The 25,771-nt window shown below is 48.8% G+C and overlaps 9 protein-coding genes across 9 annotated transcripts; 3 read left to right on the top strand and 6 right to left on the bottom strand.

Annotated features, from left to right (window-relative positions):
• Positions 1-44: 44 nt before the first annotated feature.
• On the bottom strand, positions 45-1,899 carry VE01_09707 (uncharacterized protein; the record flags this gene model as incomplete). Its single annotated transcript, XM_018279119.1, has 3 exons — positions 45-618; positions 671-1,497; positions 1,543-1,899. The coding sequence occupies 3 exons, from the start codon at positions 1,897-1,899 to the stop codon at positions 45-47; spliced, it is 1,758 nt and encodes a 585-aa protein (XP_018126450.1).
• A 1,373-nt stretch (positions 1,900-3,272) lies between these two features.
• On the top strand, positions 3,273-4,842 carry VE01_09706 (uncharacterized protein). Its single transcript, XM_018279118.2, has 2 exons — positions 3,273-4,390; positions 4,439-4,842. The coding sequence occupies exons 1-2, from the start codon at positions 3,551-3,553 to the stop codon at positions 4,736-4,738; spliced, it is 1,140 nt and encodes a 379-aa protein (XP_018126451.2). The 5' UTR covers positions 3,273-3,550; the 3' UTR covers positions 4,739-4,842.
• Positions 4,843-5,131: 289 nt separating this feature from the next.
• Positions 5,132-6,991, bottom strand: VE01_09705 (uncharacterized protein). The gene is made up of 2 exons (XM_018279117.2): positions 6,178-6,991; positions 5,132-6,126 (listed from the first exon to the last, which is right to left on the bottom strand). The coding sequence occupies exons 1-2, from the start codon at positions 6,236-6,238 to the stop codon at positions 5,282-5,284; spliced, it is 906 nt and encodes a 301-aa protein (XP_018126448.1). The 5' UTR covers positions 6,239-6,991; the 3' UTR covers positions 5,132-5,281.
• A 766-nt stretch (positions 6,992-7,757) lies between these two features.
• VE01_09704 (uncharacterized protein) lies at positions 7,758-9,824 on the top strand (the record flags this gene model as incomplete). Its single annotated transcript, XM_018279116.2, has 11 exons — positions 7,758-7,999; positions 8,049-8,109; positions 8,160-8,251; positions 8,302-8,513; positions 8,575-8,627; positions 8,686-8,720; positions 8,779-8,920; positions 8,975-8,980; positions 9,036-9,262; positions 9,318-9,735; positions 9,787-9,824. The coding sequence occupies exons 1-11, from the start codon at positions 7,889-7,891 to the stop codon at positions 9,822-9,824; spliced, it is 1,395 nt and encodes a 464-aa protein (XP_018126449.2). The 5' UTR covers positions 7,758-7,888.
• Positions 9,825-9,897: 73 nt separating this feature from the next.
• Positions 9,898-13,559, bottom strand: VE01_09703 (uncharacterized protein). Its single transcript, XM_059464093.1, has 4 exons — positions 11,895-13,559; positions 11,683-11,843; positions 11,260-11,636; positions 9,898-11,212 (listed from the first exon to the last, which is right to left on the bottom strand). The coding sequence occupies exons 1-4, from the start codon at positions 12,158-12,160 to the stop codon at positions 10,115-10,117; spliced, it is 1,902 nt and encodes a 633-aa protein (XP_059319345.1). The 5' UTR covers positions 12,161-13,559; the 3' UTR covers positions 9,898-10,114.
• Positions 13,560-13,640: 81 nt separating this feature from the next.
• On the bottom strand, positions 13,641-15,827 carry VE01_09702 (uncharacterized protein). The gene is made up of 2 exons (XM_018279114.2): positions 14,624-15,827; positions 13,641-14,573 (listed from the first exon to the last, which is right to left on the bottom strand). The coding sequence occupies exons 1-2, from the start codon at positions 15,635-15,637 to the stop codon at positions 13,749-13,751; spliced, it is 1,839 nt and encodes a 612-aa protein (XP_018126461.1). The 5' UTR covers positions 15,638-15,827; the 3' UTR covers positions 13,641-13,748.
• A 128-nt stretch (positions 15,828-15,955) lies between these two features.
• On the top strand, positions 15,956-18,936 carry NAM2 (Leucyl-tRNA synthetase, mitochondrial). Its single transcript, XM_018279113.2, has one exon. The coding sequence runs from the start codon at positions 16,002-16,004 to the stop codon at positions 18,852-18,854; it is 2,853 nt and encodes a 950-aa protein (XP_018126459.1). The 5' UTR covers positions 15,956-16,001; the 3' UTR covers positions 18,855-18,936.
• On the bottom strand, positions 18,884-20,042 carry VE01_09700 (uncharacterized protein). Its single transcript, XM_018279112.2, has 2 exons — positions 19,909-20,042; positions 18,884-19,846 (listed from the first exon to the last, which is right to left on the bottom strand). The coding sequence occupies exons 1-2, from the start codon at positions 19,932-19,934 to the stop codon at positions 18,985-18,987; spliced, it is 888 nt and encodes a 295-aa protein (XP_018126460.1). The 5' UTR covers positions 19,935-20,042; the 3' UTR covers positions 18,884-18,984.
• A 351-nt stretch (positions 20,043-20,393) lies between these two features.
• VE01_09699 (uncharacterized protein) lies at positions 20,394-24,888 on the bottom strand. The gene is made up of 2 exons (XM_018279111.2): positions 21,483-24,888; positions 20,394-21,424 (listed from the first exon to the last, which is right to left on the bottom strand). Exons 1-2 carry the CDS (start codon positions 22,745-22,747, stop codon positions 20,854-20,856), a joined length of 1,836 nt encoding a protein of 611 aa, XP_018126440.1. The 5' UTR covers positions 22,748-24,888; the 3' UTR covers positions 20,394-20,853.
• Positions 24,889-25,771: the final 883 nt, after the last annotated feature.

Raw genomic sequence — 25,771 nt, 5'->3', positions numbered from 1 at the left:
GGACATGGCACTTGCTACTGATGATCAACTATACTAGATTAAACCTAAATGTGAGTATACCACCCCAGGTCGACCTCATTCATCGGCCCCCAAGTCTGGACCAATTTCTCGATCAGGTCGTCCCTCTCTTCTGCCTTCAGCACCTCGAGAACAGTTCTATATGCTGAGTTGATTGCCCTAATGACCCAGGCATGTCCACTACTCAATGCTTCGCCACCAAAATGCAAATGGCCATTTTCAGCAGGCACCATTAGCGATGGCATGACATTGTAATATTGACCCGCACTGAATATGGCAAATGCGCCGACGGACCACTCGCTCTGGTACCAGTCCCAAGCATAATAGTCAAGATACTCAGACTCGATAAATTCCAATGTCACATTGTGCATAGCGGCGAGATCGTAAAGTACAACCTTCACGAGAGTATCTCGAGCTTCGGGGGTCCTAAGGTACGCCCCTAATCTTGTAGAGTCTTGACCCCATATATATGAGGCTATCATTACGCCTGGCGCAGTGTCGTCAGGAAGGTCAAAGCCATAGCTGGGATAGACGCTTCGGCGGATAGGGAGATCGGAGTATGATTGCCCTCCTTTGAAAGGGGCTGGGAGTTTTTCCCACCTAGTTGCCTGTAAGTATAAACGTTTTTAAAGATACCGAGATATATATATACCATTGAGTTTTAAATTTGATGCCAATTTTTAGAGCAGGATCGTAGTTGAGCTTTCGTATCGCATGTCTCTGCCCGTAATTAAGATCAAGTTCCGTTAGATCAACAATCTGAAGTGCCCCAAGCGGAATTGTAGAAATAACGTGAGCATATGTTCGCTTCTTGCTGTTGCCGCTGTCGATTTCAAGACTTAGTTGTCCACCTGAGGCTGGCTTAATGGCCGTAACTGGGGAATTCAAAATTGGCTTAGAGCTGATAATTTGCTCCATCCCATACGTGATACGGTCCATCCCTCCATTAATACACGTCCAATTATCAATACTCGACTCAGTGAAGATCCACTGCGTTAGGGCACCTTGAGACATCGAATACATGTCATAGTGATCTGTAGCGTCGTCGATGGTTTCCATCCAATCAATTTGAGGGCCAGTGTAACCTTGGGATACCAGGTATGAACGAATAGATTGATAGTCGTAGTCCATGAGTAAGTTAAACCCTGCCGTAAAGGTTTCAGAGAGGGCTGCGGTCATTTTTTGAGTTACTGATGCCCACACCTTCGTGGGATCGAGTTGAGCAAACTGTGCGTCGACGGTGCCGTTGTCTGTAAGTTCGGTATTGAAGGCATCCGCAGTAGGAGGGACCTGATTATACAAAAGTACCTCATTATATAGGCGGAATGTGTTATTCGCCGTATATATGTAAGGTATTTGAACTACCTTATCTTTCGGGGATGAAACATGAGCGTTGATGTATGGTATCAAAGAGTTATTATAAGGTCCTGTGATTCGAGCCATGTAGTCCATGCCTGGAAATCTCATCGCCCCAACATCCTGAAAATATCAGCAGTGCGGATTCAAAATGGGTTTTATACTAACAAAGTAATCATAGTAGTCAGGGTCGTCGGGGGTTGAGTTCAACCACGCAGTCTCATTGAATCGATAGGTGTAGATTCTTCCACCAACACGATCCGACGCCTCGATGATATCGTACTCAATACCCAAAGAATCGAGCAGCACTGCCGCATACAGACCTGCAGCGCCAGCTCCTATAATACCAACCTTCAAAGGTATGTCTCTTGGGGTTGGAGTTGTGGGGCTATTTGGGTACTTGGATCCAGCTAAGATCTCGCGAAGAAATGATTCTCGAGGGTTGCTTGAAGCATAGTTTTGGAGTGAGGCTCCCTTCGCACCACGCAAAAGGAGAAGAGAAATATAAGCAAGAATTAAATGCATTTTCAACAATACTCGGCAGCAGCGAATATTTGTAAATGGTCTTTTATGTTCTAATCCAGAGTTTCAAGGCAATGAGAACTGAATTTATAACTTTCCGCTCAATGGAAAAGGTCTCATTCAGCCACAGGCATGCTGATGCGTGGCTCAAACGGAATCCTCATAAATTCTTAAACGAGGTAACATTAATATTGAGGCGAGTAACGGAGAAGAAAGCTTGTATAACCTTGCTGACGTTGGGAATCCTACGTTTAAGAAATTTAACACAATGCGCTGTACAGAAATCCAATTTCTCTAATAAATTTAAACAATTAACTTCGCGAACTCCCCTAAATGATAATTAAATAAGCTGTTGATCAACATGCGATTTACCAGTGACTAAGAGCATCACGAACGGACAACTATTGCACTCTTCCTATCTTTGAAATATATATAATTTTGTAGAGTAAAGCTACTCACAATCCCAGCTTGCTTACCTTGTACGCCAGGCCTATGACTACAGCTGTCACGAGAGAGTGTGTTCCAGTTGCTCCAACCTTAGCACCCGAAAATCCCGATGATATGCATTGAATGAAGATCCTGGGAAGCCGGTTCGTTTACCCTGTTGCCCAAATTTGTCACTGGAGCTTGACATCCAATATTCCGATAGCCTGCGTTGAATTATAGCGACTGCACACATGGTTTGCTGGCTTTGTACACCTAGTTCTGGTTTTACAGCTTGTCCACAATGTTCCACCATTATGTCCCAAACCTGAGCCCAACCTTGTAACTATGCCTGGTTTGGAACCAGGATCAGAGCCTAAGCTTTTTGCCCAAGGCTTAACAAAACAACCCCTACATTCCACCGCTGTCGGCGTAGGGCAGAGGAGAGGCTGCGATGAACTTTCCACTTTTGCGTAAACCCTCACTTGGTGAAATGTATGTTCGATCAACTTTATTAGTCCTAATCGCTTAGATAATTATCTGACTGGAGGCGCTTCTCCCATTTTGATAACCGTAGTATGCGGAGTACGACCATCATGGTACCATATTGTACAAATAATTACTATTACGGTTCCCATTTCAGTTTCAAATAGGAAAAAATACCCATATGGAGTAGTCTATATAAATAAATAAAAATTCTAATTCGCGTTTTAAAATCAGGCGCGACGGAACACCGCCAACTCGTCACTACAACGCAATATTTTGATGTCTGAACGCCTTAGATGCCACACGTGTATCAGTGCAACCTAATGTATTAATAGGGGGTGGGTAAAGGGCCAATCTTCCGTGCTGTTGTCGGGATCGAGCCGGCTTGGCTTCTATCTTATCACGTGGCTATTCGGGCTGGGGTCCCGGATTTGCGATATGGATGAGTTTAATATGGATAAAACCGACAATGTCTCCGACACATACAGAACACATGACGCGCCAAGCTATTAGAGGTGCCAGAAAGAGTGGTTCTCATATGGCGGAAAGTATCCTCCGCACTCATTCCCCTGCTAATATTCATTTCGAGATCCCCGGTACCCTTGTATGGTTTCATGCCCCGCGCCTCGCCACGACAGCCCAGCTGCTCTGGCCGTTCCGTTGGAGGTATATCGGCAGGTCTAGCGTATGCGGATGAAGAACTTCAACAAAAGTATGGTATGGTGACACGCCAGCGCCAGTGCAGATGCCGGGCTTCAATACTCTGAGAGTACCCAAGAAATACCAAGACGGGTCTCTGGCTTTTCTGTGCCGTGAAAGACAGAGCTTTGACAGTAGGCTTCGCTGCTCTCGTTCTTATATTTCTCACTCATCCCTCGTTCTGTTCGTCTTTCCATTCGTGTATCAATCCACTTGTTGCTTTCTGCAGTCTCCACGCCCTCAAATTTTCAATATGAAGTTCTCATCCTCAGTCGTTGCCGCTGCAGCGCTCACCGGCGCCTCAGCCCACACCATCATGACCAACCTCGTATCTAACGGTGTTGTGAATGGTGTTGGAGTTGGCATCCGCGTTCCTTCATACGACGGCCCAATCACAGATGTTAGCACTAGCGACATCGCCTGCAATGGAGGTCCTAACCCGACTACACCAAGCAACGTCGTTATCGATGTGAAGGCGGGCTCAACCGTGCAAACCTACTGGCGCCACACGCTGACTTCGACCTCCTCCGATGTCATTGATTCGTCCCACAAGGGCCCCGTCATGGCCTACATGAAGAAGGTTACCGATGCGAAGACTGATACTGGCATTGGCGGCGGTTGGTTCAAGATCTCGCAAGATGGCTACGACTCCTCCAGCAAACTTTGGGCCGTGGATAAGTTGATTTCAAATGGCGGTGTTCAGTCTATCACAATCCCGTCTTGCATCGCAAACGGTCAATACCTACTCCGCGGTGAAATCATTGCGCTCCATGCCGCCAGCAGCACGAATGGTGCTCAGTTTTACATGGAATGTGCCCAGATCAATGTCACCGGCGGCACGGGATCTGTTTCCCCTGCGACTGTCAGCCTTCCGGGTGCTTACAAGGTACGGTCCACTATCCTCCAATGATGAACAATTGCTAATTTGATATAGTCCACTGATCCAGGAATCCTCTTCAACCTCTATGTGTCGCCTATCTCCTACACTATTCCCGGCCCTTCGGTTTTCAGCTGCAGCGGCGGCGGCGGCGTCACCACCCCACCTGCTACAACCCCAACAACCCCAGCAACCACTGCTCCACCTCCGCAGCAGACATCTACGACTCCTCCTACTACTGGCACTGGTTCTCCACTTTATGGGCAATGTGGAGGCACCGGTTGGACTGGCCCAACCACCTGTGCTAGTGGCACTTGCAAAGCAACCAACGAGTGGTACAGCCAATGCTTGCCATAAATTGGAAATTCAAGTGCTTAGTAAGAAGGACTTCTCTAGTTAGAGCCAATGGTGAAATATGGGGGTGGATTGGTAAATTATGTATCCTTGCACATACACCTAGCATTATTGTATATATTTATATTTACATACGTAAATGGCCTACGTCTATGTCATCTATCTTTGCTAAAATAAACTTTTAAGTGTGCTGTTTATGAATTTATTGGCAGGCGTATTGTGCTGCCCGCAAAATTATTGGAATAGTCTCTTTGGATTCTATTTCTAGCCTCTGCGTCTTTATCCCAGTGTTCTGGACAGTCTTTCACTTACAGCATTTAGCAACAAGAGTGGGAGTAGAATGGTGAAGTAGCCACAAGTCATAGCGAGACAGTGCAGAAACGTGGTTTATGGAGAATGTCATGTTATAAGTGTACTAATAGTAAAATTATGTACAATAAAAGCCCCTTCCAAGACAGTCTTCCATCATGTTCAGGTATTCATTCAATCTCTACAACAGACGTACAATATCCTTCCAACCATGCACCCCTAGCAGGCTCGCTCACTCTATGGCAAGCATTGGCTATACCACTCGTTTGTAACCTTGCAAGTGCCACTAGCGCAGGTGGTTGGGCCAGTCCAGCCGGTGCCCCCACATTGCCCATAAAGTGGAGAACCAGTGCCAGTAGTAGGAGGTGTCGTAGATGTCTGCTGCGTAGGTGGCGCAGTGGTTGTTGGGGATTTTGTTGTTGTAGCAGGTGGGGTGGTGACGCCGCCGCCCCCGCCGCCGCTATTCCCGCCAGTCCAGACAGCAGGGCCTGGAACAGTGTAGCTGGTGAAGGCGTTGTAGATGTTGACAGTGTATCCAGGATCAGTATCGTGGAAAGCACCTGGGATAGCAACCAAGGGGCCTGGGACTCCACTGCCACCGCCTGTGACGGAAATCTGTGCGCACTCTATGTAGAACTGGGGAATTCCTGCAGGCCACGGGTTGTGGATGGCGAGCTGTTGGATACGGAGAAGATATTCGCCATTGGGTACGCTGGCGGGAATAGTAACGCTGTAGGTGAGTCCGAGATCCCAAGTGGCCGCGCCGTTGGAGAAGGTCGGGCCAATATCCTTAATTTTGAACCAAACGTTGCCGGCGCCGTCGAAAGTATTAGCAGTGCTGCTGGCCTTGGCCATGTAGAAGGAGGTAGGTCCTTGATGGTAAACCGCAACATCTGCGGTGAAGGTGACAGTTGAACCTGCAGTCACGGAAATGGTGGCCCCAGCACCGACCGAGCCGCCCTCATTGCATCGGAGGTCATTAGAGGTGAGGTCGGTGACGGGAGAGTTATAGTTGGTGTTCTTCCGGATATATTGGTATTGGGGAAACTTTGTGCCACCATAAGTCAGGTATTGAAAGATATCTGCATATGTAAGGGCCTATTCAGTATTTTTAATCGAGGTTGGGGACGTACAGTGAGCTGATGCCTCTCGGGCAAGAAGCGCGACTGCAAGGGCAGTAATAGATAGCTTCATGGCTGTAGATGGAGGTGAGCTGTGAGGATGAAGGTGGTTGGGGGAGTGCCAAGTGAGAGAGAGATGCGGATGCTTTTATACAGGCTTCCAATATTTAAAGCAGGGCCGTTATGCCAGTGTAGAGACGCGACGAACAAATTGTCATCAAGGCCAAGCTTGGAAACCCCAGGAAAAAAATATACTAGAATGAAACGCGAGACCTAGACCTTCCAGGTGAGGATGCTGCTGGTGCCAAGTGCACTATTACGGATGCCAAAACCCAACCGGGCCGTGATCCTCGGTCACAAGGCTCAAAAGGCACATATGAGGCATGGATTCGAATTCCCGGATTGCAGAGAACTTTCAAAGGATAACGGTCGAAGGTTGAGACAAATGAGCCATGCTCCACCGCTCCATCCAGATGCCGGTAGGTGGATGGCGTGTTCATCGACCCCAGGCCCCAGAGTGGGGGTAGACAATGCGGGGAAAGAGGAAGGTGAATATCGTATGGGCAGCAGGCAGGGTGACTGTCACCTCGCGCGCAGTCAAAGTAGATTGGCATGATATTGGTATATCTGCCGGGCCGGCGGTGATACCTATAGGTGCAAGGATTGAAAGTACCTGCATGGTCGTCGCTGCACGCAGCGGCCATAACTCTCCGGGCATTTTGTTTACCCCATCACATGGCTATTCGTTGCACTCGCGGCTAAAATGGATCCCATTCGTGATGGGTTCTGGTATATATTAAACTGATGGAAGTGTGGGGAAATGGAGACTAAACATTGACCGCCGGCATCAGCTTCCAGGAGTGTGTGTCCAAGCTCCAGTGGCTGATCGGCACTGCGGGTAAATATCCGGCTTCCCCCCTCCACATCGGCAGATCGATCGACACTGAACCCCATACCCCTCGGGTGTGTTTCTCACGTGACGGTGCCTCCATTTGGTGCTGGAACTGGTTGAGGGTTTGCAAGTCTTACCAGAAGGCGGGGAAACATGAAATACGACGATTCCCGTTAATGATATAGCGTGGCGGCTTATCCGCTGCCAAGTTCTTGTAATCGTTAAAAGCACGTTTAAACTAGATTTGAGAATAGATCAGCATAGCTTAACTTTAAAAATCAACCTTTTCAAAGTAGACCTGTATTACTTAACTTTGGTGCCTTTGTTTTTTGCATCTCACGAGATAGATGCTATAATCTCGGAGTTTGTCTGCAAACTTATATAGTAAATATATTTGATTCTGGAGGTAATCATCGCCCTTGTTGGGTCCAAATGCATCATCGAAGGTACCTCCATGGAAGTTTAATTCACATTCAAAAGGCATATCTTTGTTTTTCTCATACACACGTGCGTAGAGTGTGGATTAGTTGGGACCTCGGGTTTTATAGGCCTGCTATTAGTTTTGATGGATGTGGCCGAGGCAAAGGGCCAGCAGCTACCTGTAAATACAAATCGTGATCGGCAGCCAGAAAACGCCAATCGGCAATACTTTTAAGCTTATCCCCGCCGAACCCACTCATGTATCTTCGGCGTTTCGAACATAATTATTCCTTATAGCACTTATAGCACACACCTGATATCGCTGTGCATTTAGGCAATGTTGGAGGATGCCAATATGGGTAAGATCTTCCGAGGTCGTCGGAGTTATAACGAGCGGGCTTCTCCCACGCCATGAAGCCCTCGAGTTGGCCGAATTGCGAAACGAAACTGCCCAATATGTTGTCCCTCGTTGCGCTCGTAGCGGCGTTGTCTATTAATGTGGTATCGGCCACTCTCCAGATTGTATGCTTTGCCTTCTATAGCAAAGATCTATGATTAATGGGTGCTATAGATCCCAGGATCAACGTGGACCGCAAAGGGGACGAACCAGCATGTGCAGGCCCACGGAGGAGGTGAGAGCGTATATCGCGAAAACGAGATGTTGGAGACTGAGATCGTACAGAAATTATCCAGGTCGGCTCGACATATTATTTGATTGGAGAGAACAAGCTTGATGGGAGTTCCTTCCAATCAATCAACTGCTACTCTAGCACTGTACATGGCAACCGATACCTGCTCGTGGACCCACGCTGACTTGTCAAAAGGATCTCGTTCAATGGACTTTCGTAAATAAACTACTGACCCTGCAACCCTCTGGAGAATTGGGCCCAAGCCGTGTTGTGGAAAGGCCGCATATTATCTACAACTCTGCCTCGTCTAAATATGTCATGTGGTTGCATATCGATTCAAGCTCATACGGAGAAGCAAAAGCTGGAGTTGCCACCTCCTCTTCTGTTTGCGGTGATTATACGTATCTGTAAGATTTACATCCTGTCTACAATCCGTGACAGGAAGGGCCTGACAGGATGCCTCTCTAGCGGCTCTTCACAACCGCTTGGCCATCAATCTAGAGATATCAATCTTTTCAAAGGTTTGTGACTTATCATATTTCTCTACTCGGTAAACGATTTCACAGCTAATGCAGATAGATACTGATGGAACGGCATACCTTCTAACTGAAGATGTAAGCCTTACCCACCACTACATATGAGAGATACACCTCTAATTTTGTATTTTTACAGCGAGCGAGCGGCCTGAGAATCGATAAACTGTCTTCTGATTATCTGAGCGTAGCATCAGAAGTCTATACTTTTGGGAGCTACGAGTCGCCCGCAATTTACAAATCTGGCAGCACATATTTCATGTTTGCTTCGCACCTGACTGGTTAGTTTATCCGTCCCCATATCGATACAGTATAAAAACTAATCAAAAGCATAGGATGGGGTAAGAATACCTGCCGAGTATATTTTATGTAGTACCGTACTTATCAAATTGTTAGATGCGAATGACAACGTGTACACTACAGCAACCAGCCTCAGCGGCCCATGGGCGGCATGGAAGACGTTCGCAGATTCTGGATCTAATACTTATAGCTCCCAAACCACTGCTGTGGTTTCTATAAATGGGGTTGTTATGTATATGGGCGACCGTTGGGTGTCCAGCAACCTAATGAGATCTACCTACGTCTGGTTGCCCTTGACAATTTCAGGCACAACCGCCTCAATGGTACCGCTCTACAATTTCCCCAGAATACTATCTAATACCTCTGACACATGAACAGTCTAATAGAGTCAATTGGGTAATCAACCCATCCGCGGGGACCTGGTCTGGAGGCCCTTCAGAAACATCTCCCGAAGCTGAAGCCAGCTCCAACACTCTCGCAGGTGGCGCCAAAGTCGTAACTTGCTCTGGATGCTCGGGAAGCAAGTCCATCGGGTATATAGGCGGCTCGTCTGGTGGTACGTTAACATTCCCTGCCATTTCGAGTACGAGCTCTACGACGACGACAATCCGGATCCACTATGCGAATGGGGACAAGTCACAGAGATACGGAAACGTGATAGTCAATGGCGTGTCGAACATAATCGCATTTTTACCGTCTCCAGATGGTAATACTCCAGGGACGTCAGTCTTAACGGTGCCGTTGAACAGCGGCTCGGGGAACGTGATTAAGTTCGAGGCGTATAATGGTGGATACGGTAGGCAGAGCCAATCCTTATTAAAGATTAAGACTTGCTAACTCCTCGAAGTGGCTGATATCGATCGATTGATGGTACCAGTTTCTTGAAATAGGAAGCACAATGATTTCATACCCATAATCGATTTACGTGAAATGGTTATCCAATACCATTCATCGCCATACGAGAGAGAGCTCCAAAATTCCAATTCTCTTGCCGCTATCTTTTACATTTATATACACCTATGAATCTGTCCATCCTATCCAGTATCCAAACACAGCCGTAGCAAGTGAAGCAGAAATTTCGAATACCTGATGTAGATCCGCTGATGCATCCATCCAATCTCCTGCCGCTCCCTATATACCCATAAAGAATCGAAGAACACCATAACTCATAACACTCATATCCAGTTTACCTTGCTTGCCCTTGGTTTCTCATCCTGTTCTGCAGCGAGCTTCTTTGACTTATTCGGTGGCATATAAACCGTAGGTGATAGCCGTGGCTCGTTACTCTCGGAGTCATTAGAGACACTCTCCGCGATCCGCGCTTCATTAGGTCGTGGTACCGGGGGTAGAGTCTTCATCCTAGCTGCTCTCTCTTGAGGTGACAGACGTTCATTTCCCAACTGTAACTGCAGTGATGGCAAATTTTGGGTCTGGACCTGCAACGCAGGTGATTTAGACCTAGGTGGCATTTTTGAGTTTGTACTTTGTGCATGTGCTTCTTTCTGAGCATCTGTAAGCAATGGGCACGGTTCTTCATCCATATACGTCAGTCGAAGCCCAATCTGTACTGTTGCAGAAGAAACCATAGACGAGTCTCTCCGGTGTCCGCGAGGCACAAATAATGACGGTGGTGGTTGAAGCTCAGCTGACGAGTCAAAATTTATTTGAGGAGGTGGTAGCGTGAACGTCGTGGATGGAAGCTTGGTGGTTGAAATGATGGAGCTTGGTTCTTGTGAGCGAGACGGGCTTGTAGACGCCTCCTCATTCGGAAATAGGGAGTATGATTGAGATTGCTTATGCCTCTGTAGTCTAGGCGGTGAGGACCCAGTGGTAATATTTTGATTCGGCCTCGATGGGAGCCCCGTGGGTGTGACGGGAGGTGGATTGATAGAAGATAATTTGGTCTCGTTTGATGTCATATCAAAACGACGGGGGCTTTGTGACGATTCCGAGGTTGACGGCCGGTATTTCTCACGGGGAAAGCCCCCTTCACTGCTGGAAGGTGCAGGGCTCCGGGGGCCAGATAATGGTTGTAAAATGTGTCCACCGAATCCAAGGTCGTTGGGGCCCCACATTCTTATCTCGTGCTTCTTTCCGCTCCAACCGGGAGTTCCTTTTGGTCGAAAGGATGTAGTCGCAGTGTTTGCACGTAGGAACAGCTGCAAAGTTCCCGTCATGAGGCCAACGAGATTCAAAACCACCGTCGCCATCATGGCCGTGAGAATGGTTGGTTCTTTTATTGTCATTGTGACAAACCAAGGTGTTACAAATGCCTACACATCGTTAGGCGGATTCATATCTTAGAATAGTGCTCACTCACGAGTCCAACAAGTTTTAGGATAAGATAGTACACCACTCGAGATGCCGCAATACGCTGGTGTTGGTCAATTGCCTTGTGCGTCGACAAGCGGTAGCAGATGATGACTGAACTAGAAATGGCGAAAAAAGCGATAGAACAGAGAATGCCGAGTCCAGCAACGCCAAAGTTTGTCACAAACCACATCAACGATGCAAAACAGTGGTTTGGTTGTTTGCTAATTTGCGTTGGTATCCAGGTGCCAATAGCCATCAAGGCAATGGCAGATATGCATATCGTTACGTCGTATTTGCCTCTCTGTTTAAAAGGCTCCTTTCGTAAGGATCGTATTGCGCACTCGACACCAAACACTATGTGAATATAGGAAGGCAGAAAGATAGCTAGGGCTGTCAGCAACAGTCTCATGGTGGCAGCTTGATAACATACCCGGAAATACAAATTGTGCGATGGTACTGCAACTATCAATCATCAAGGACTGCAGACCAAAACTTTGAGCAATCGCAAAGATGAGTCCCTGAACAACGATACCCAACGCGAGCACAAGTGGAAATGTCTCTGCAGGATGCATCGCCCAAAGGAAGAACTTCCTATAACAGAGGTAAGCTAAGTGGATCGAGAGAGCATCTTGAAAGTCATACTTAGAATTCGAAGTGCTCCCATAACGTTTAGAGGTACAATAGCAGTCGTAAAGTATGCTGAAAGCAGTGGCAAAAGCGGCGACGCCGTTGAATGCTGCTAAAATGATTGTAGATGTTCGGATAGATTTGCTGTTCTCAAAGACAAGACTTGATATCACTCTTTGTGCTTCTGTCTGGTCACTACCCTCTCCCATCTGTGCCTGCCATATCTGAATTGCGATCGCATCGCTTGCTCGTCTTTCTAGCCAAGATACTGCATTCACCATGTTGAAGCCGAGTCGAGATGTGATCCTTTGAGTGACTGGCCTAACGGGAAAGTGTATTGCTGTTTGTGAAGACCATTAGAGCAATGTGTGTTGTATCTGTCATAGAGAGTGAAAAGGGCTTCGGGCAGTGATAATCTCAGGGTTGAGATATTGTCCGAGGAGAAGTAGTAAGTTGGCAAAGATAAACTGTAACAAGAAACGTAAGTCCTGAGCCAGCAGAAGAGGTGACAAATGTCAGTCAAAGCAATGAAGCCGACAGAAGGGAATAATCGACGTCGCCGACAAAAAGAACGTAAAGCACCAGGCTGTGTACTTTCTTGGGCATATGGGAGGAATGCATTATAAGAACGAAACTGCGGCAAGGGGGCTATGACGATAGAATAGGTTCGAGAGCCCTGCACACGGGTCACTCAAAATCCGAGCCTGCACTTTTCAATCGCGATAGCAAGGTTTTGGACGCGTGCGGGGTGGGATACGTTGGTGGGGATCTTCCAGGCTACTGTGCTATTCTCTTCCAAAATAAAAACCTGGAATGCCGTTTCCAGGTCGTTTTTTCGCCCCAAACGTGGAATAGTGCAGAATGCATCCAAACTCTGGTCGCATTCTGCCTAGCAATCTATCTGATAGTCCATCGCTGACGCCACCTTCACGTCTTCGTGCGTCTCATCATGGGCAACGTGTTTCTCTGTGCGTGTATCGATAAGACCAGACCCATGCGGATGGCCATTCACGGGGCATTGGCAATATGCCTGCTCAAAATCTTCAACGTTGTGAGTCTCGAGTTTGTCAAGATTGTGGCCGTTCGGGGTGATTCCGAAACGTGACGGCGTCTCAAACTCCCGCAAGTCCCTTGGTCGTCTGAAATCCAGACAGGATCAGAGCGTCGCCTCCGGCTTGGCCTTGGTCCGCAGTTCATGCACAGGCAATCTATTGCAATTTATCTTTATTCAGGTAGATATTCCGAGGAAACCTTTGCTCCTAGTGGAGAGGCTGACTTGGACTAATATTGAAGCTCAACAAATTCCATCAATCGTTCACTCCCACTTAAGGCTCACGGGTATGTGCGAAATGACAAGAACAAACGTCGACACTGAAAATCCTTGGGTCTACACCGAAGTAGATAATCTTAAGCTCTACTCATAGCGAAGCTGCCGATACCCTGAATATCGATTGTTGACGAGCTTTGGTCTGTTCGGGTATGGAGAGCCAAGGCGAAGGTGCCCAGAAACTTCAAACCTGAGCTGTCGCAGTTGGTCGCGCGGCACACGGCAACACATGGGTGTGAGACGCGACGCTCAGATCACAATTGATCGTCGACAGGGGCAAGGCAATGGAACAAAAAGTCGAGACGATACATTCGCTGACCGGCAATGAAACATGGTCAAAGATGTCGAAGAAGTCGAAGACCACATATTACAAGATGCTCGTTCACAGCTTCTTCAAGGGATGAACAACATATCACGTGACCAATGACTCAATGCTCGCAAATTCAATAAATTAATTTAATATGACAACAGACGTCTGATTGCGTCTATAGGTGATCTATGGGTATAACAGTATATGTACAGTACAATTATCTTCGTTATTTTTAGCGTTTCCAGAACTTCCACCACGGCCTTTCCCCATTTTCTCCTTGCCTCCGAGACATCTGATCTCTGCCCCGTACACGCCAGTAATATATCGGAATCCCTACGACCACAAATGCAGCAACAATAAGGGTTTGTAGCGGCTCAGCAAACACGGCCCTACTTAATAAAAACAGACTTACACAACAAAAGATTATGGGCGTGCTTATCCAGGTCTTATATGGGCGTTCCAGGTGTGGCTCTCTGACCCTCAGAACGATTAGGCCGAGCACGGTCAAAAAGTAGAAGGTGTATCCCGCAACACCGTAGAAAGTGAGAAGTGTGCTGAAATCGCCAATGATGATATACACAACTGCGATGAGCGCGTTGAACACCAGTGCGTTGACGGGCGTAAAGAACAGCCCTGTTTCGCTGTCGCCAAACAGAACAGCCAACTTCTTTGAAAGCCAAGACCGCGTCCGCAGCGTTGATAGTGATGGGTGTTCGACTTGATTGCCCACACCGACCTTGCCGAGGATAGATGGTAGATATCCCTCTTTGCCAGCAGCGTAGACCAGCCGGCCACTAGTGAAAGCAGTGGCATTAAGCGCACCAAGACAAGACGCACTGACGATAAGGGAGAGGATCAGAGAACCTGCGGTGCCAAACACCTTGGCACCGAAGAGAACAGCCACAGTATTGGTGGACTTGATGGCGTCGAGAGGAAGAACGAAGAAGTATGCAACGTTGGCCAACAGGTAGCTCACGATAACCATCGGCATTGCCGTATGAATAACCCGAGGAAGGTCTCTCCCCGGATTACGGAACTCTCCGACAACATAATTGGTCTATAACAGTTAGTATTTGCAAGTTCTTGAGTTAGCAAAAAACAACGTACATTATCCCAGCCATCGAAGGCCCATAACCCCGAGTACAGAGCAACAGCCCACGAAGAGATGTCTGTACTCGTACCCTCAAACCATCCATGGGTTTTCCAGTCGCGATTTGCTTCTCCTGATGCAGAGTATCCGGTAATGGCCACAACGATCCCAATAATAGTAACGCCCAGTAAAGCAATGAATTTCAGGAACATAAACATATCCCCAATGCGTGTTCCTAGCTTCGTGGATAGGCAATTCATAAACGTCACTGACAACAGCCCAAACAACGCAACGCCCTTGTTAATCCACGGATTGACACTCTCCGCTTCCGCGCCAACAATCGCGCGCACCAGGTATTCCCCAAAAATAATGGCAATAATGGCGGTTGAGCCCGGTTTCAGCACCACCACAGCGCACCATGTGAACAAAAATCCAAACAGCTCGCCAAATATCTTCGATAGATAGACTTGTGGACCCCCGTTGAGTGGTATTGCGCCTCCTAATTCGGCATAACTGGCTGCCCCCGTCCACGCCAGTACTCCGGCGATCACCCATATAATCAGAGATGCTCCAGGTGAGCCCGCTCTGGTGATGACCTGGCCAGGAGAAGAAAAAATCCCCGACCCAATGACTAAACCGACTATAAGCGACAGCCCGTTCAAGTATGTCAACGTCTTGTGCTTCTCCAACGACACCCCGCCCAACCCTGTCGCCGGATCCGACGGGGCTATCGCCTCTCCTATTCGAGCATATCCGCTGGCAGTAGTTGACGATAACGGGAAGAGGTTGGATGTGAATTCGAAAGCGGATGACACAGAAAATGTCCTATTGTGCCCCGCGGGTCTGGCATCTGCCGCGGCGTTATGTGTATCTAAAGGGTCTTCGGCTTCCAGTGAAAGTTTTCGCGAGGAGGAGACGCCTTGTGACGAACTTGAATCTGTGGAGGCGCGGCCATCTGGCGAAGACGACGCAAGTGATGCAAGCTCAAGAGAGTCGCGGGTATCGTAGTTTACTTGTGCGTATCGAGACATCGCGTTTGTGAATATGTATAGGTTGACCTAGAAGGTCTTGTTTGGCGTCCAATCATGCACCATTCATGTTGCGCGCGGGCAGATTGATATGTGTAGCCAAAGCGAGCAAATCCGATCGGTAGGTTTCGATTTGTCGAAGTGGGCACGTCTGGTCGATTGAAGCAAAGGGCGTTGCTTGTTGTGTTCTTGGAGCGTGCCTTGACAAGGACCCTTTTGAATTACCAGATATGGATAGCGGGCTTGTGCCGCTCTTGGACACTAAGAGTTGGTCCGTGCGTTACAGGCGCGGAACCTACAAGGCTCAATTATTGACGGCGACAACCCATCAGCAACGACCAAGCGGCGCAATGCATGAGCGAAAAGAATGCGCAAGGCTCTGATATCTCGAATTGGCTGGAACCAGCCTCAGCTAGTCTCATGGCGACACCATGGCAGGCTGGCGGCATCGCGGAGCTCAAGCTTCAGCCGACTCGACCATATTATTATTGCTTCCCAGAGGACATACGCCCATGGTGCGAAGCTTGACTTAGTCGCCCTGGACAAGAAATGGCAGCATATATGGGGCGAGCGGGAGGGGCCGCTGACGACACCCTTGGAGGATGAGAAGAAGATGTATATTTTGCCAATGTTTCCCTACCCATCTGGGAATCTCCATCTGGGCCATTTCCGCAATTATACCATACCGGACGTGCTGGCACGATTTCGGCGCATGCAAGGCTACAATGTGCTGCTTCCCATAGGATGGGACGCATTTGGGCTTCCGGCAGAGAATGCGGCTATCGAACGAGGAATTGACCCTGCTGTCTGGACTAAGGATAACATCGCGAAGATGAAGCATCAGTTAAAAGGAATGAACGGAAGCTGGGATTGGAGCAGAGAACTAGCGACTTGCGACCCGGAGTTTTATAAACATACCCAACGCATATTCCTCATGCTTCATGAACGTGGTCTCGCCTACCAAGCGGAGAGCATGGTCAATTGGGACCCCGTTGATAAAACAGTTCTAGCAAACGAACAAGTCGACTCCAATGGGCTCTCATGGCGATCAGGCGCCAAAGTGGAGAAGAGAATGCTGAAACAATGGTTCTTCAAGATATCAGAATTTAGGGAATCTCTGTTAGAGGATCTTGATGTCCTTGCAAAAAACGGGCGCTGGCCGGAGCGGGTGGTTTCAATGCAGAAGAACTGGTTGGGGAGATCAAAGGGTGCCCAGGTTCGTTTTCCTGTATTGTCCTTTGACAAGCAGGATTACGAGGGCATCCAAGCGTTTACAACTCGACCGGACACATTATTTGGAGTCCAATACATCGCACTGGCCTCCAATCACCCATTGGTTATCGAGCTCGCCAAAACAGACAATGAGCTGCAAAAGTTCTTAGAAGCCATGCCAACATTAGCAGCCGACTCAAAAGCAGGCTACGTACTCCCATCTGTACGGGCCATCAACCCTCTAGCATTTGACCCAAAAACGCCTGACGCAACGAAAGCCTCTGTGCCCATTTACGTAGCTCCGTATGTGCTCGGGGATTACGGCCACGGTGCCGTTATGGGTGTGCCTGGGCACGATAATCGAGATTTTGGATTCTGGAAGCAAAACTCGGAAGACCCAGTCCGAGTTGTTATTCGGTCGGCATCGGAGCCGGCAGAGGTAGCATCCAACTCGTCGTTGTCAGAGCCATTTCCTCATAGTGGCGTTTTGACTGACGCTTGTGGCGAATATGCCGGCAAGACGTCTGCCGAAGCAGGGGAAGCCCTCGTCAAGCTACTTGCTGACAACGGAGAAGTCGCCAAAGCAACAGAAACCTGGCGACTTCGAGATTGGCTGGTTAGTCGACAACGTTATTGGGGCACCCCTATCCCCATCATTCATTGCGATTCGTGCGGCCCTGTTCCAGTGCCAGTTGATCAATTGCCAGTCACATTGCCCTCTGTGGAGGGCCACTGGTTACGTGGTAAAGCTGGAAACCCGCTCGAAGAGGCGCATGATTGGGTCAACACACCTTGTCCGGAATGTGGTCACGCAGCTAAACGCGATACTGACACCATGGATACGTTTGTAGATTCGAGTTGGTATTTTATGAGATTCGCAGATCCGCACAACACAGAGAATCCCTTTTCCGCGGATAGTGCTGATTCCACTATGCCAGTTGATTTGTACATTGGCGGAGTTGAGCATGCGATTTTGCATCTACTATATGCGAGGTTCATATCTAAATTCCTGTCAACTACGCCACTCTGGCCCACGGGCGCGCTGGAGCTTGGAGAGCCATTTAAGCAGCTTCTAACGCAAGGCATGGTTCACGGAAAGACTTGCACCGACCCATCAACGGGACGATTCCTGAAACCTGAAGAAGTGGACATGGAGAATCCCAACAAGCCCATCATCATAGCGACGGGCCAGACCGCAAACGTTACGTACGAGAAGATGTCAAAGTCAAAGTTCAATGGTGTCGACCCTGCCACCTGTACCGAAAAATACGGTGCTGATGCGACCCGCGCCCATATGCTATTCCAAGCACCACCCACGGATGTTCTCGAGTGGGATGAGGGGAAGATAAGCGGCGTAACTCGCTGGTTACGACGCCTACATGAGAGGATGGAGCGCAACCGTGGTGTCCTTTCTTCGCTGCCCACAGACCCTAAAGTGTACTTCACCAACAAGCCTAGCGATCTGAACTCGTCGGCGCTCCTGGATAAAGAGACGGCCACCTGGCTCGCTGTGCAGAATACGATAACTTCCATCACCGAATCCTTGTCACAGACATACGCGCTCAATACAGTCGTGTCTGACCTAATGGGCCTCACAAATACTGTTCTCGACCTTCCAGAGTCCTCGCCTGTGCAGGTCCACGCACTTGCAACGCTGGTCAAGATGCTGGCGCCCATTACCCCAGCGTTCGCTGAAGAATCATGGCAAATCCTCCATGATTCCACATCGGTACCATCGGTTTTAATGGAGGCCTTCCCAGTGGAAGATGGTACGGCAGAGAGTTTAAAGAGCAGCCGTCACGTATGTGCGGTGCAGGTCAACGGAAAGCTGAAATTTACGCTAGAAATCGAGACTCCAAGCGATAAGTTGAAGGGAGATGTCTTGAAGGATTGGATCGTAGACAAAATAACGCTTCAGGCGAGCAGTAATCCTCTTGTGGAGAAGCTCAAGGGGGCGAAGAAGGTCATTGTTGTTAAGGGTGGGAAGACGGTAAATTTTGTCATATAACTGTAAAAATACTGTACTGCACCCTCGGTGTAAATATTTAAAGTTAAACCCACTCAATATCATGTTATAAGGTTATATGCAGCAAGCCAAATATATTTCTATGTGGTTCGCACTCTAACTGGTCATCCGTTTAGTTGGCATCACTTTCACTTCCACTGTCGCCCTCCCCCGAGGGTTCGGGCATCCCAGCGGCAGCTGCCTTCTTCCTTTTCTCCCTCTCTCTCCTCTTTATCTTCCTCTCTCTATTCCGCGCTGTCCTCTTCTCTGCATCCTCAGCACCTCTGCTCGCTTTCTCTTCCTCCATTTTCGCACACCGCAGCCGCTCTGCTTCTAACTTCTCGGCAAGAGCTCGTTCTCTTATCCTAACTTCAATGCGTCTCTTTTTATTCGGCTTTGTCCTTTTAGTCTTCCCGTCGCCTTCAGCAGTCCGCACGCTGACTGACTTGGCTGCCAGTGCAGCCGCAGGTTGTGAGGTTGATGCCGAGCCCGTTCGTATAACTGTCACCCTCCATGGCTTCTCTAGAGCCCATGCCCTATGTTCTCTCTCCCGCTGCACCATCTCCGCACTCACAGCTGCCTCTTCAAACTCCGCTTTCTTCGTTCCTGTGGCTGGTGCGGCGATATACCAGCTCAGCCTCCTCTGTGGTACGGTAAACGCGCCATCGCCTAGATCTTCGTCGTCTGAATTGGATAGTATAATTCGTTGGGTAGTCGTCTCGTCAGGCTTGGAAGATTGGTTGTCATTCGAGGCAACCGCTGTGGTGGAGGGAGCAAATAATCTGAACTCAAATTCCTCGTCTTCTGCCTCAGCTGGAGGGGCATCTGGGGACGGTTCTGTGCCACCAGGAGCGACAGGGTCCTGTGACGGAATGGTTATGGGGCCATAGAGTTGTGCTAGTTGGTCTTGAAGGAGCCTCGCGCGAGAGTCATCTATCTGTGACGCGGCGTCTTCATTGCCGTCGTCGGAGTTGTATAGGTCGTCGCGACGGACGCTGTAGATATGTCAGATCAGGTACGTCCAGGTTTTACATGGCAATTGAACTTGAGCACATACCGCTTCGCGCCGGGTAGGTCAAACATGGGACCTTTCCTCGAATGTTTAATGTCTAATATTTGGATTTAAGGCGCAGGCTGTAGAAATTGTCGAGTATTGGAGTTTTTACCCAGCCGATAACATCCTTGATTGCGTGAAGTTCCCCACGAGGCTACGATTTCAAGCTGGGCCAAATTTGGCCCAGCCTAGCCTTCCCGCCCAAGCGCCAAATTTTAATGGATAATCGATCCAGCATACCGCACACTAATGCTTAGTAAAGTGATGCGGAGTTTCAGAGACTTTAGTCTGATAGAGTATATTTGGTTTCTACATGAGCACCTAAATTCTAACAGTTCAATCAGCCTTAAACTCAAATATCAGATTTTAAACACACGAGGAAAGGTCCTATGTTTGATTTGCCCGACGCGAACCGGATGGATAACCACGTCTTAAAATTAGAGGTCAAGCTTTAAGCACAATGTGCCACAACAGGGCAGGTCACTTAGCATGAATATGATATATTGTTCTGTAGGTATGGAAGATTCGCCTCCCAGATCCTTTATATCCCCTGCTCCCATCCCCTCCGTGTAATGAAATACATTTCCTTCCAATCTCTGAACCGGACCCAAGATGAGTAAACAATTTCAAGCTGGACACAGATTCACCAAATAATGATAATTGGCAATACGCCGATCTCCTGCTCCCCTCCCTAAAACCCTTCCCTGTTTCCAGTTGTAAGCCACTATAACTCCGACGCTGGACAATGCTCGCATCTCAAAGCTATATCATCGCTTACAGAACAAGAAAATGGCGAGGAACAAGAAGATTAATATAAAAAAATCGAAAAACAGACGTCAAAACGCTAATTTTGGAGTAGATAGCTAACCGGCTATGGTACAAAGGGGTATATCGTGGCTCGTACTCGTGTTTTTCTCGTTGATAAATGTTTGGAATGTGTATTATGAATCAGCTAGCGGCGCTCCATGTGTATCCGATATTTTGGGTGTCGTCCCTAGCATCAACGTATGCTTCTGAAGCAAAGTTGTAATCCTGGGATGGCTGCCGCTGATGTTCTGTCTGATGGGTTTGATGTTGGAGTGGCTGTTGGGGTGGTAGGTGCATAGCCGTGCTATAGCTTGGCCCATCTGGCTCGGTGCCTGACCATGGCGGTGGAGCTGGCGCATGAGGATAGTACAGGCGATTTTGGTTGCCCGCAAGGTTATTTCCATACGAGGTTTCGAATTGCTGATAAACCGAGCTGTGGGGCACCTCCGTATGTCGTGGAGACTTCATTGGACGCGGGTTAGGGTCAAATTGCGCAGGTGACGACGTTGGGGGCGTGTAGAAATGCCGCGATGAAGACTCAATCGGTGAGGTTAGCTCTGGCAGTCCGTGATGAGAGGGCGGATCCTGAACCGCATGTATTCTTTGGGGTTCGTTGTGGTATGCAGATATGCTGCTGCTTGGCTGCGGAAACGTCGATGTGACTGATGCGGCGTGCCCAGGGTGTTGCTGCGCTTGATTCCACTGTGGATAGCTGTCAATTTGTAGTCAGCATACAGTTTATACATTATTAACCTATGCATGCTACTCACCCGCCGCGGATTATCAGAGGAGACGGAGGAAAGTTGACAGTATCGAACTGAAATGGGCGTTTCGGTAAATCCATCATCGTAGGCTTCGCGATGCCGGGTCTATCCGCCATCAAGGGATCTTTCTTCTGAGATGGAGACACGCGAGAATTATGGCCCCTTGGCGAAGCTGACGATCCTACTAGCGGTATTTCTTTTCTGGCTTGGAAGTTTCTGGGGCTTCGTCCCCGTACCACAATGGGCGCTGTTGCCGATTCGACTGTGCACACCCTCGATCCATCGGACAGCGTGGATATTAGTTTTAGGCGCAATACAAAATGTTGCTGTAGTTCTTTCCTACGACCATTGTTGGCTGTTGCAACACGGAACTGGAGTCTCCTCCATGCTATTTGTTGAGAGACCGTCTCATTGTTCTTGTCGTCATTCCCAAGGCTGTCAATTGATATAGCCGCTGGCTCCTGCTCTTGGCCAGATGGGAGATCCGGGGAATTGGCTGGTGGGGTCTTCCATGGTATAACAATCAGTCGGATATCGTGTCCATCCACAGATTCTGTAGCTGAAACTGTAATCTCATGCGACACAATAGACATAGACTCGCCGTGGCCAGTGACGACTGACAGAGGTCCCGCTGGGCATGTGACGGAACCTGATATCTGGAAGAGGTTGCGCCGGTAGCAGGTGAGTTCTGGCTGCATGATAATGTTGTCACCAGCATGGGTTGCTATTTCAGATAAAAAGAACATGCCATGTATTTGCGCAACAACCTCCAGTTTGGCGGGCGCTCCATATTGGTCCAGGACGGTATGCCCATGTGGCAACAAAGGCTCAAACGACAGTAGGCGATGATCGGATTGAATCGTTGGTTTAGTCGAATCGTCGAACTCCGGTATGCTTTCGTGCAGGGAGGAGGCAACATTGGCGTACGAGTGCTCGTCGAACGACTCATGCGGCCTCTTAAGGCTTGGATAGCTACGATGGGAAGTCAATCCTGAATTCAGCTTGGAGACTCCAAAAACAGCAAGAGACTCGCTGCCTCGGCGTGGTAGCATGTCATTTTGTTGTTGCTGCTGTGGTTGCTGGTGCTGTGTCGATGGGCTGTAGGGATCCTTTGCGCTATTGCTGTACAGTATTTCTTGCGGTTCCGATACTGGAGCACTCTGCTCGTAATGATGGGAGAATCGCGACATTGGCGCCGGGAGGGGGACTCGATAGCCGTTCCATAACGAAGTTCCAGTCGATCCAGGCTCCTCTGGTTTTATATCTTCCATCGTAAGTGAGAATGCTGTGAACGACGCCCGCACATGTCTTGAAATGGGCTGGAGACTATCGGGCAAGCCCTAACTAGCAAGGCGGGCGGAGAGCAGGAAACGTGGAAAGAAAGAGGAGGCTAGATACCTAAGCATAACAATGACATTGGAGAAGCTTGAATGGGAGCTCCACACTGTTTTAGGTGGAAGGGAAGTCCCGGATGAGGCGTGCCGGCAATCTGGAATTAAGTAACAACAGCTAGAGCGGTGATGGGGGGGGGTGTCTGGGCACAGGCTACCACTGTGCAAGCCAGTGGCAACTCTAGCCGCCAGGGATCAGTCGCAAAATGTATTCAGACAAGGAGTAGTGGCGAGTGGCGGTGGGAAAGACAGGTAATAAAACAGGAGATGGAAACTGAATTGGCCGCTGGAGTGACGAGAAGAAAATGAAACGGCTCGAGTTATTATATCTTGCTTGATGTCTGTAATGCTATCTGGCGGAACGCTACCCTTATCCTTAAATTGAAAGAACAAAAAAAGGAAAGGGGCCAGGGAGAAGAACGCATATTGATACCGGTATTGCGGAAGTCGCGCGAGATAGCTTCCATGGTAATGTGCCGATATTGGCCATTCCCCAGATATTATGAATAACCAAATTCCCCGCTGAGAGTACTCAATCTCGTCTAACCCCCAAAACGGTTTTCGTTGTGATGCGCCATGCCTGTTACCCACTTAAGCGTCCACATTTCCACATTCTCGAAGAGTTTGATGGGCCCTGTTGCTCGCTATTAGCAACGATTCCCGACATAAGAACGGCCCACCAGGAACAGATGACAGTCTTCGTATCTCCGGAACAGCGAGAATAGGTTCGAGTAGCGGTACCAAGGACCGGACTGTATGGCGCCCTGAAGGCCTAGTTGAAGACGCTTCAACCACATTGGCCCTGGGCTCTCGTCCGAAAGTACGTATGCCCCGAAAAAGGGATAGCACGTGGCGCTATCTCTCTTGAGAGGCATGAAAGAGGGAATCAGTAGTGCAAAAAAACCTAGCAAGCGCAGTGGTCAGTTATTACAAGTTGACGGAAGAGTGTTAGTGCCCGAGCTGGGACATTATCGAGACAGAAGACGATCAAGGCTTCGATATTGACAGGGAGCTCCTTCTGCAATCATAGAGCACCGTGACACAACAACCAGAAGGAGCGGCCCAAAGGCGCCTAGCCATGGGCGGAGAAACGTCGGTTTTAGAGCCATCACAGACACGTTTAAGGGATCGATCGGTGAGGATGGGTGTGAGGTGAGACCTGTTGTAAAATGGATTATTGCGCCAGTGCATATTGCTTGGCAAATGCGTCCGTAGACCGAATGCTGGGGTGGGGTCATACCGACAGCTTTTTGTTGCCCCTGGCGCCTTCCTGGTGTGGAGATGTGTCCAATTTGGCACCTGCTAATTATTGGTACCGATGTACTCACTCCACATGCATGGACTCTCGATCATTTGAGCACCACGATTTGAGCACTAACATAACTTTGGGGGCCGAACGCGTGGACGGCATTTTTTTATAGAAATCTAGAATGGCGGGCGAGAGACTCAATAAGCTCGCTGATGCATGCCGGCGCCGATATGAGTCTCGGAAACCAGCCGCACAAATCGTGAAAAGCCCCCCTTTTACAAGTGCCGCCCGCTGCACTCGAGACAGTTTTGTTCACAGGAATTTGCCCACCGTTGAGTGGCGTCTCTTGGCGGGGCCAGCATATTGGCGCTGACGGGGCCTGTAAGGAGCGAACGAGGAGAGCCCTGTGCCGTTCCCAAGTTTGATAACCCATGCCAATTAATCTCGATAATCCCCGTGCTCCTCGTGGATACGGGCTACGACCACTAGAGCAGAGTACGAGTCTCCCAAAAAGACTCATTTTGCGGTGGGGGTGGTAAGTCGGTCAGGGCCTCTGAGCCTGTCTCTCCCCCGCGCCCAACGGTCCGGTCCAGGATATTGTCCGCGCCGTGCTTCGATGATGTGCTGAGCTTCAGATGTGGAGTACTATTCAGACCCTGACGAACGATAGACGACTCCATACTGTGGATTTTGGAAGCTATTTGCCCTGTGTCATTTAGCCACTTCATGCTCTTATTGGCATGGCCAACGGCTCTATTTTTCGACGGTATTTTCCAACGCCAATTTTTCGCTCAGTGAAATATTGTGATTATCGGACGCAGACGCATCCGATTTGCTGGTGAACCCCTGGTGGTATTGCTATTGCTATTCTCAGCGGCGGAGACTCTCGTAAGACTCCCTCTCCAATGTTGATCTACAGCGCGAATCAAATATTTCTCGACTTTCATAAAAAATGTAGTTATTTTTGGCCCAGAGCGAGATCATCAAATTTCCCGGCGTTGTACTTTTCGTCATGGCTCTTCGCAATCTCGGGTCTTGCCATGAACAGAGGGGAGTCTCACTCATAAAAATTATACAAGTACAAATCAATCTTTGAAGCCACGGTTGGTCGTAACCACATAATAATGTAGGTCGTACTGCGCGTGCATATGGAGAGACATTCGGCTCCATCTCCCCGACCTCCTGTGCCATAGCACTCTAATAGGGCCTGTCCCAGTAACCAAAGTATTCCCATACTTTGGGATAAGTGCCTATCCACTCCTATCCCAGATATTACTCTAGCAGGGCTTCGGACGCACTATCAATTCGGCCTTGCTGACAGGCCTCCTTGTACCTAAATACCCCTGTTTAGGCCGATCCAGCGGCCTCGACTGTGCCCACATGCAGTAGCGTGGCGGAACAGACACCCATCCGTTACACCCGTCGAGCCTTTCTTTCCCCGCATTTGCTCGAAAACATCCTGTATGTTGCGACTTCTCCGCTGTTCTGGGAGCTCTGAAGAGTCTCGTGGGATGGTGGAGATGATAAAATAAACCGCGATATTATAATAATAATAATAATAGTAATAATGGCCGCCACGTGAAATAATTCTAGCCTGGTAGTATTGTGAGTATTGCCGTGTACCCCCCACTGGAATTTATAATGAACTGTACTAA

Source organism: Pseudogymnoascus verrucosus (assembly GCF_001662655.1).
Source record: "Pseudogymnoascus verrucosus strain UAMH 10579 unplaced genomic scaffold scaffold_58, whole genome shotgun sequence".
NCBI lineage: Eukaryota > Fungi > Ascomycota > Leotiomycetes > Thelebolales > Thelebolaceae > Pseudogymnoascus > Pseudogymnoascus verrucosus.
Note: the sequence above shows the minus strand (reverse complement) of the source record. Positions and strands in the feature narration are given on the sequence as shown.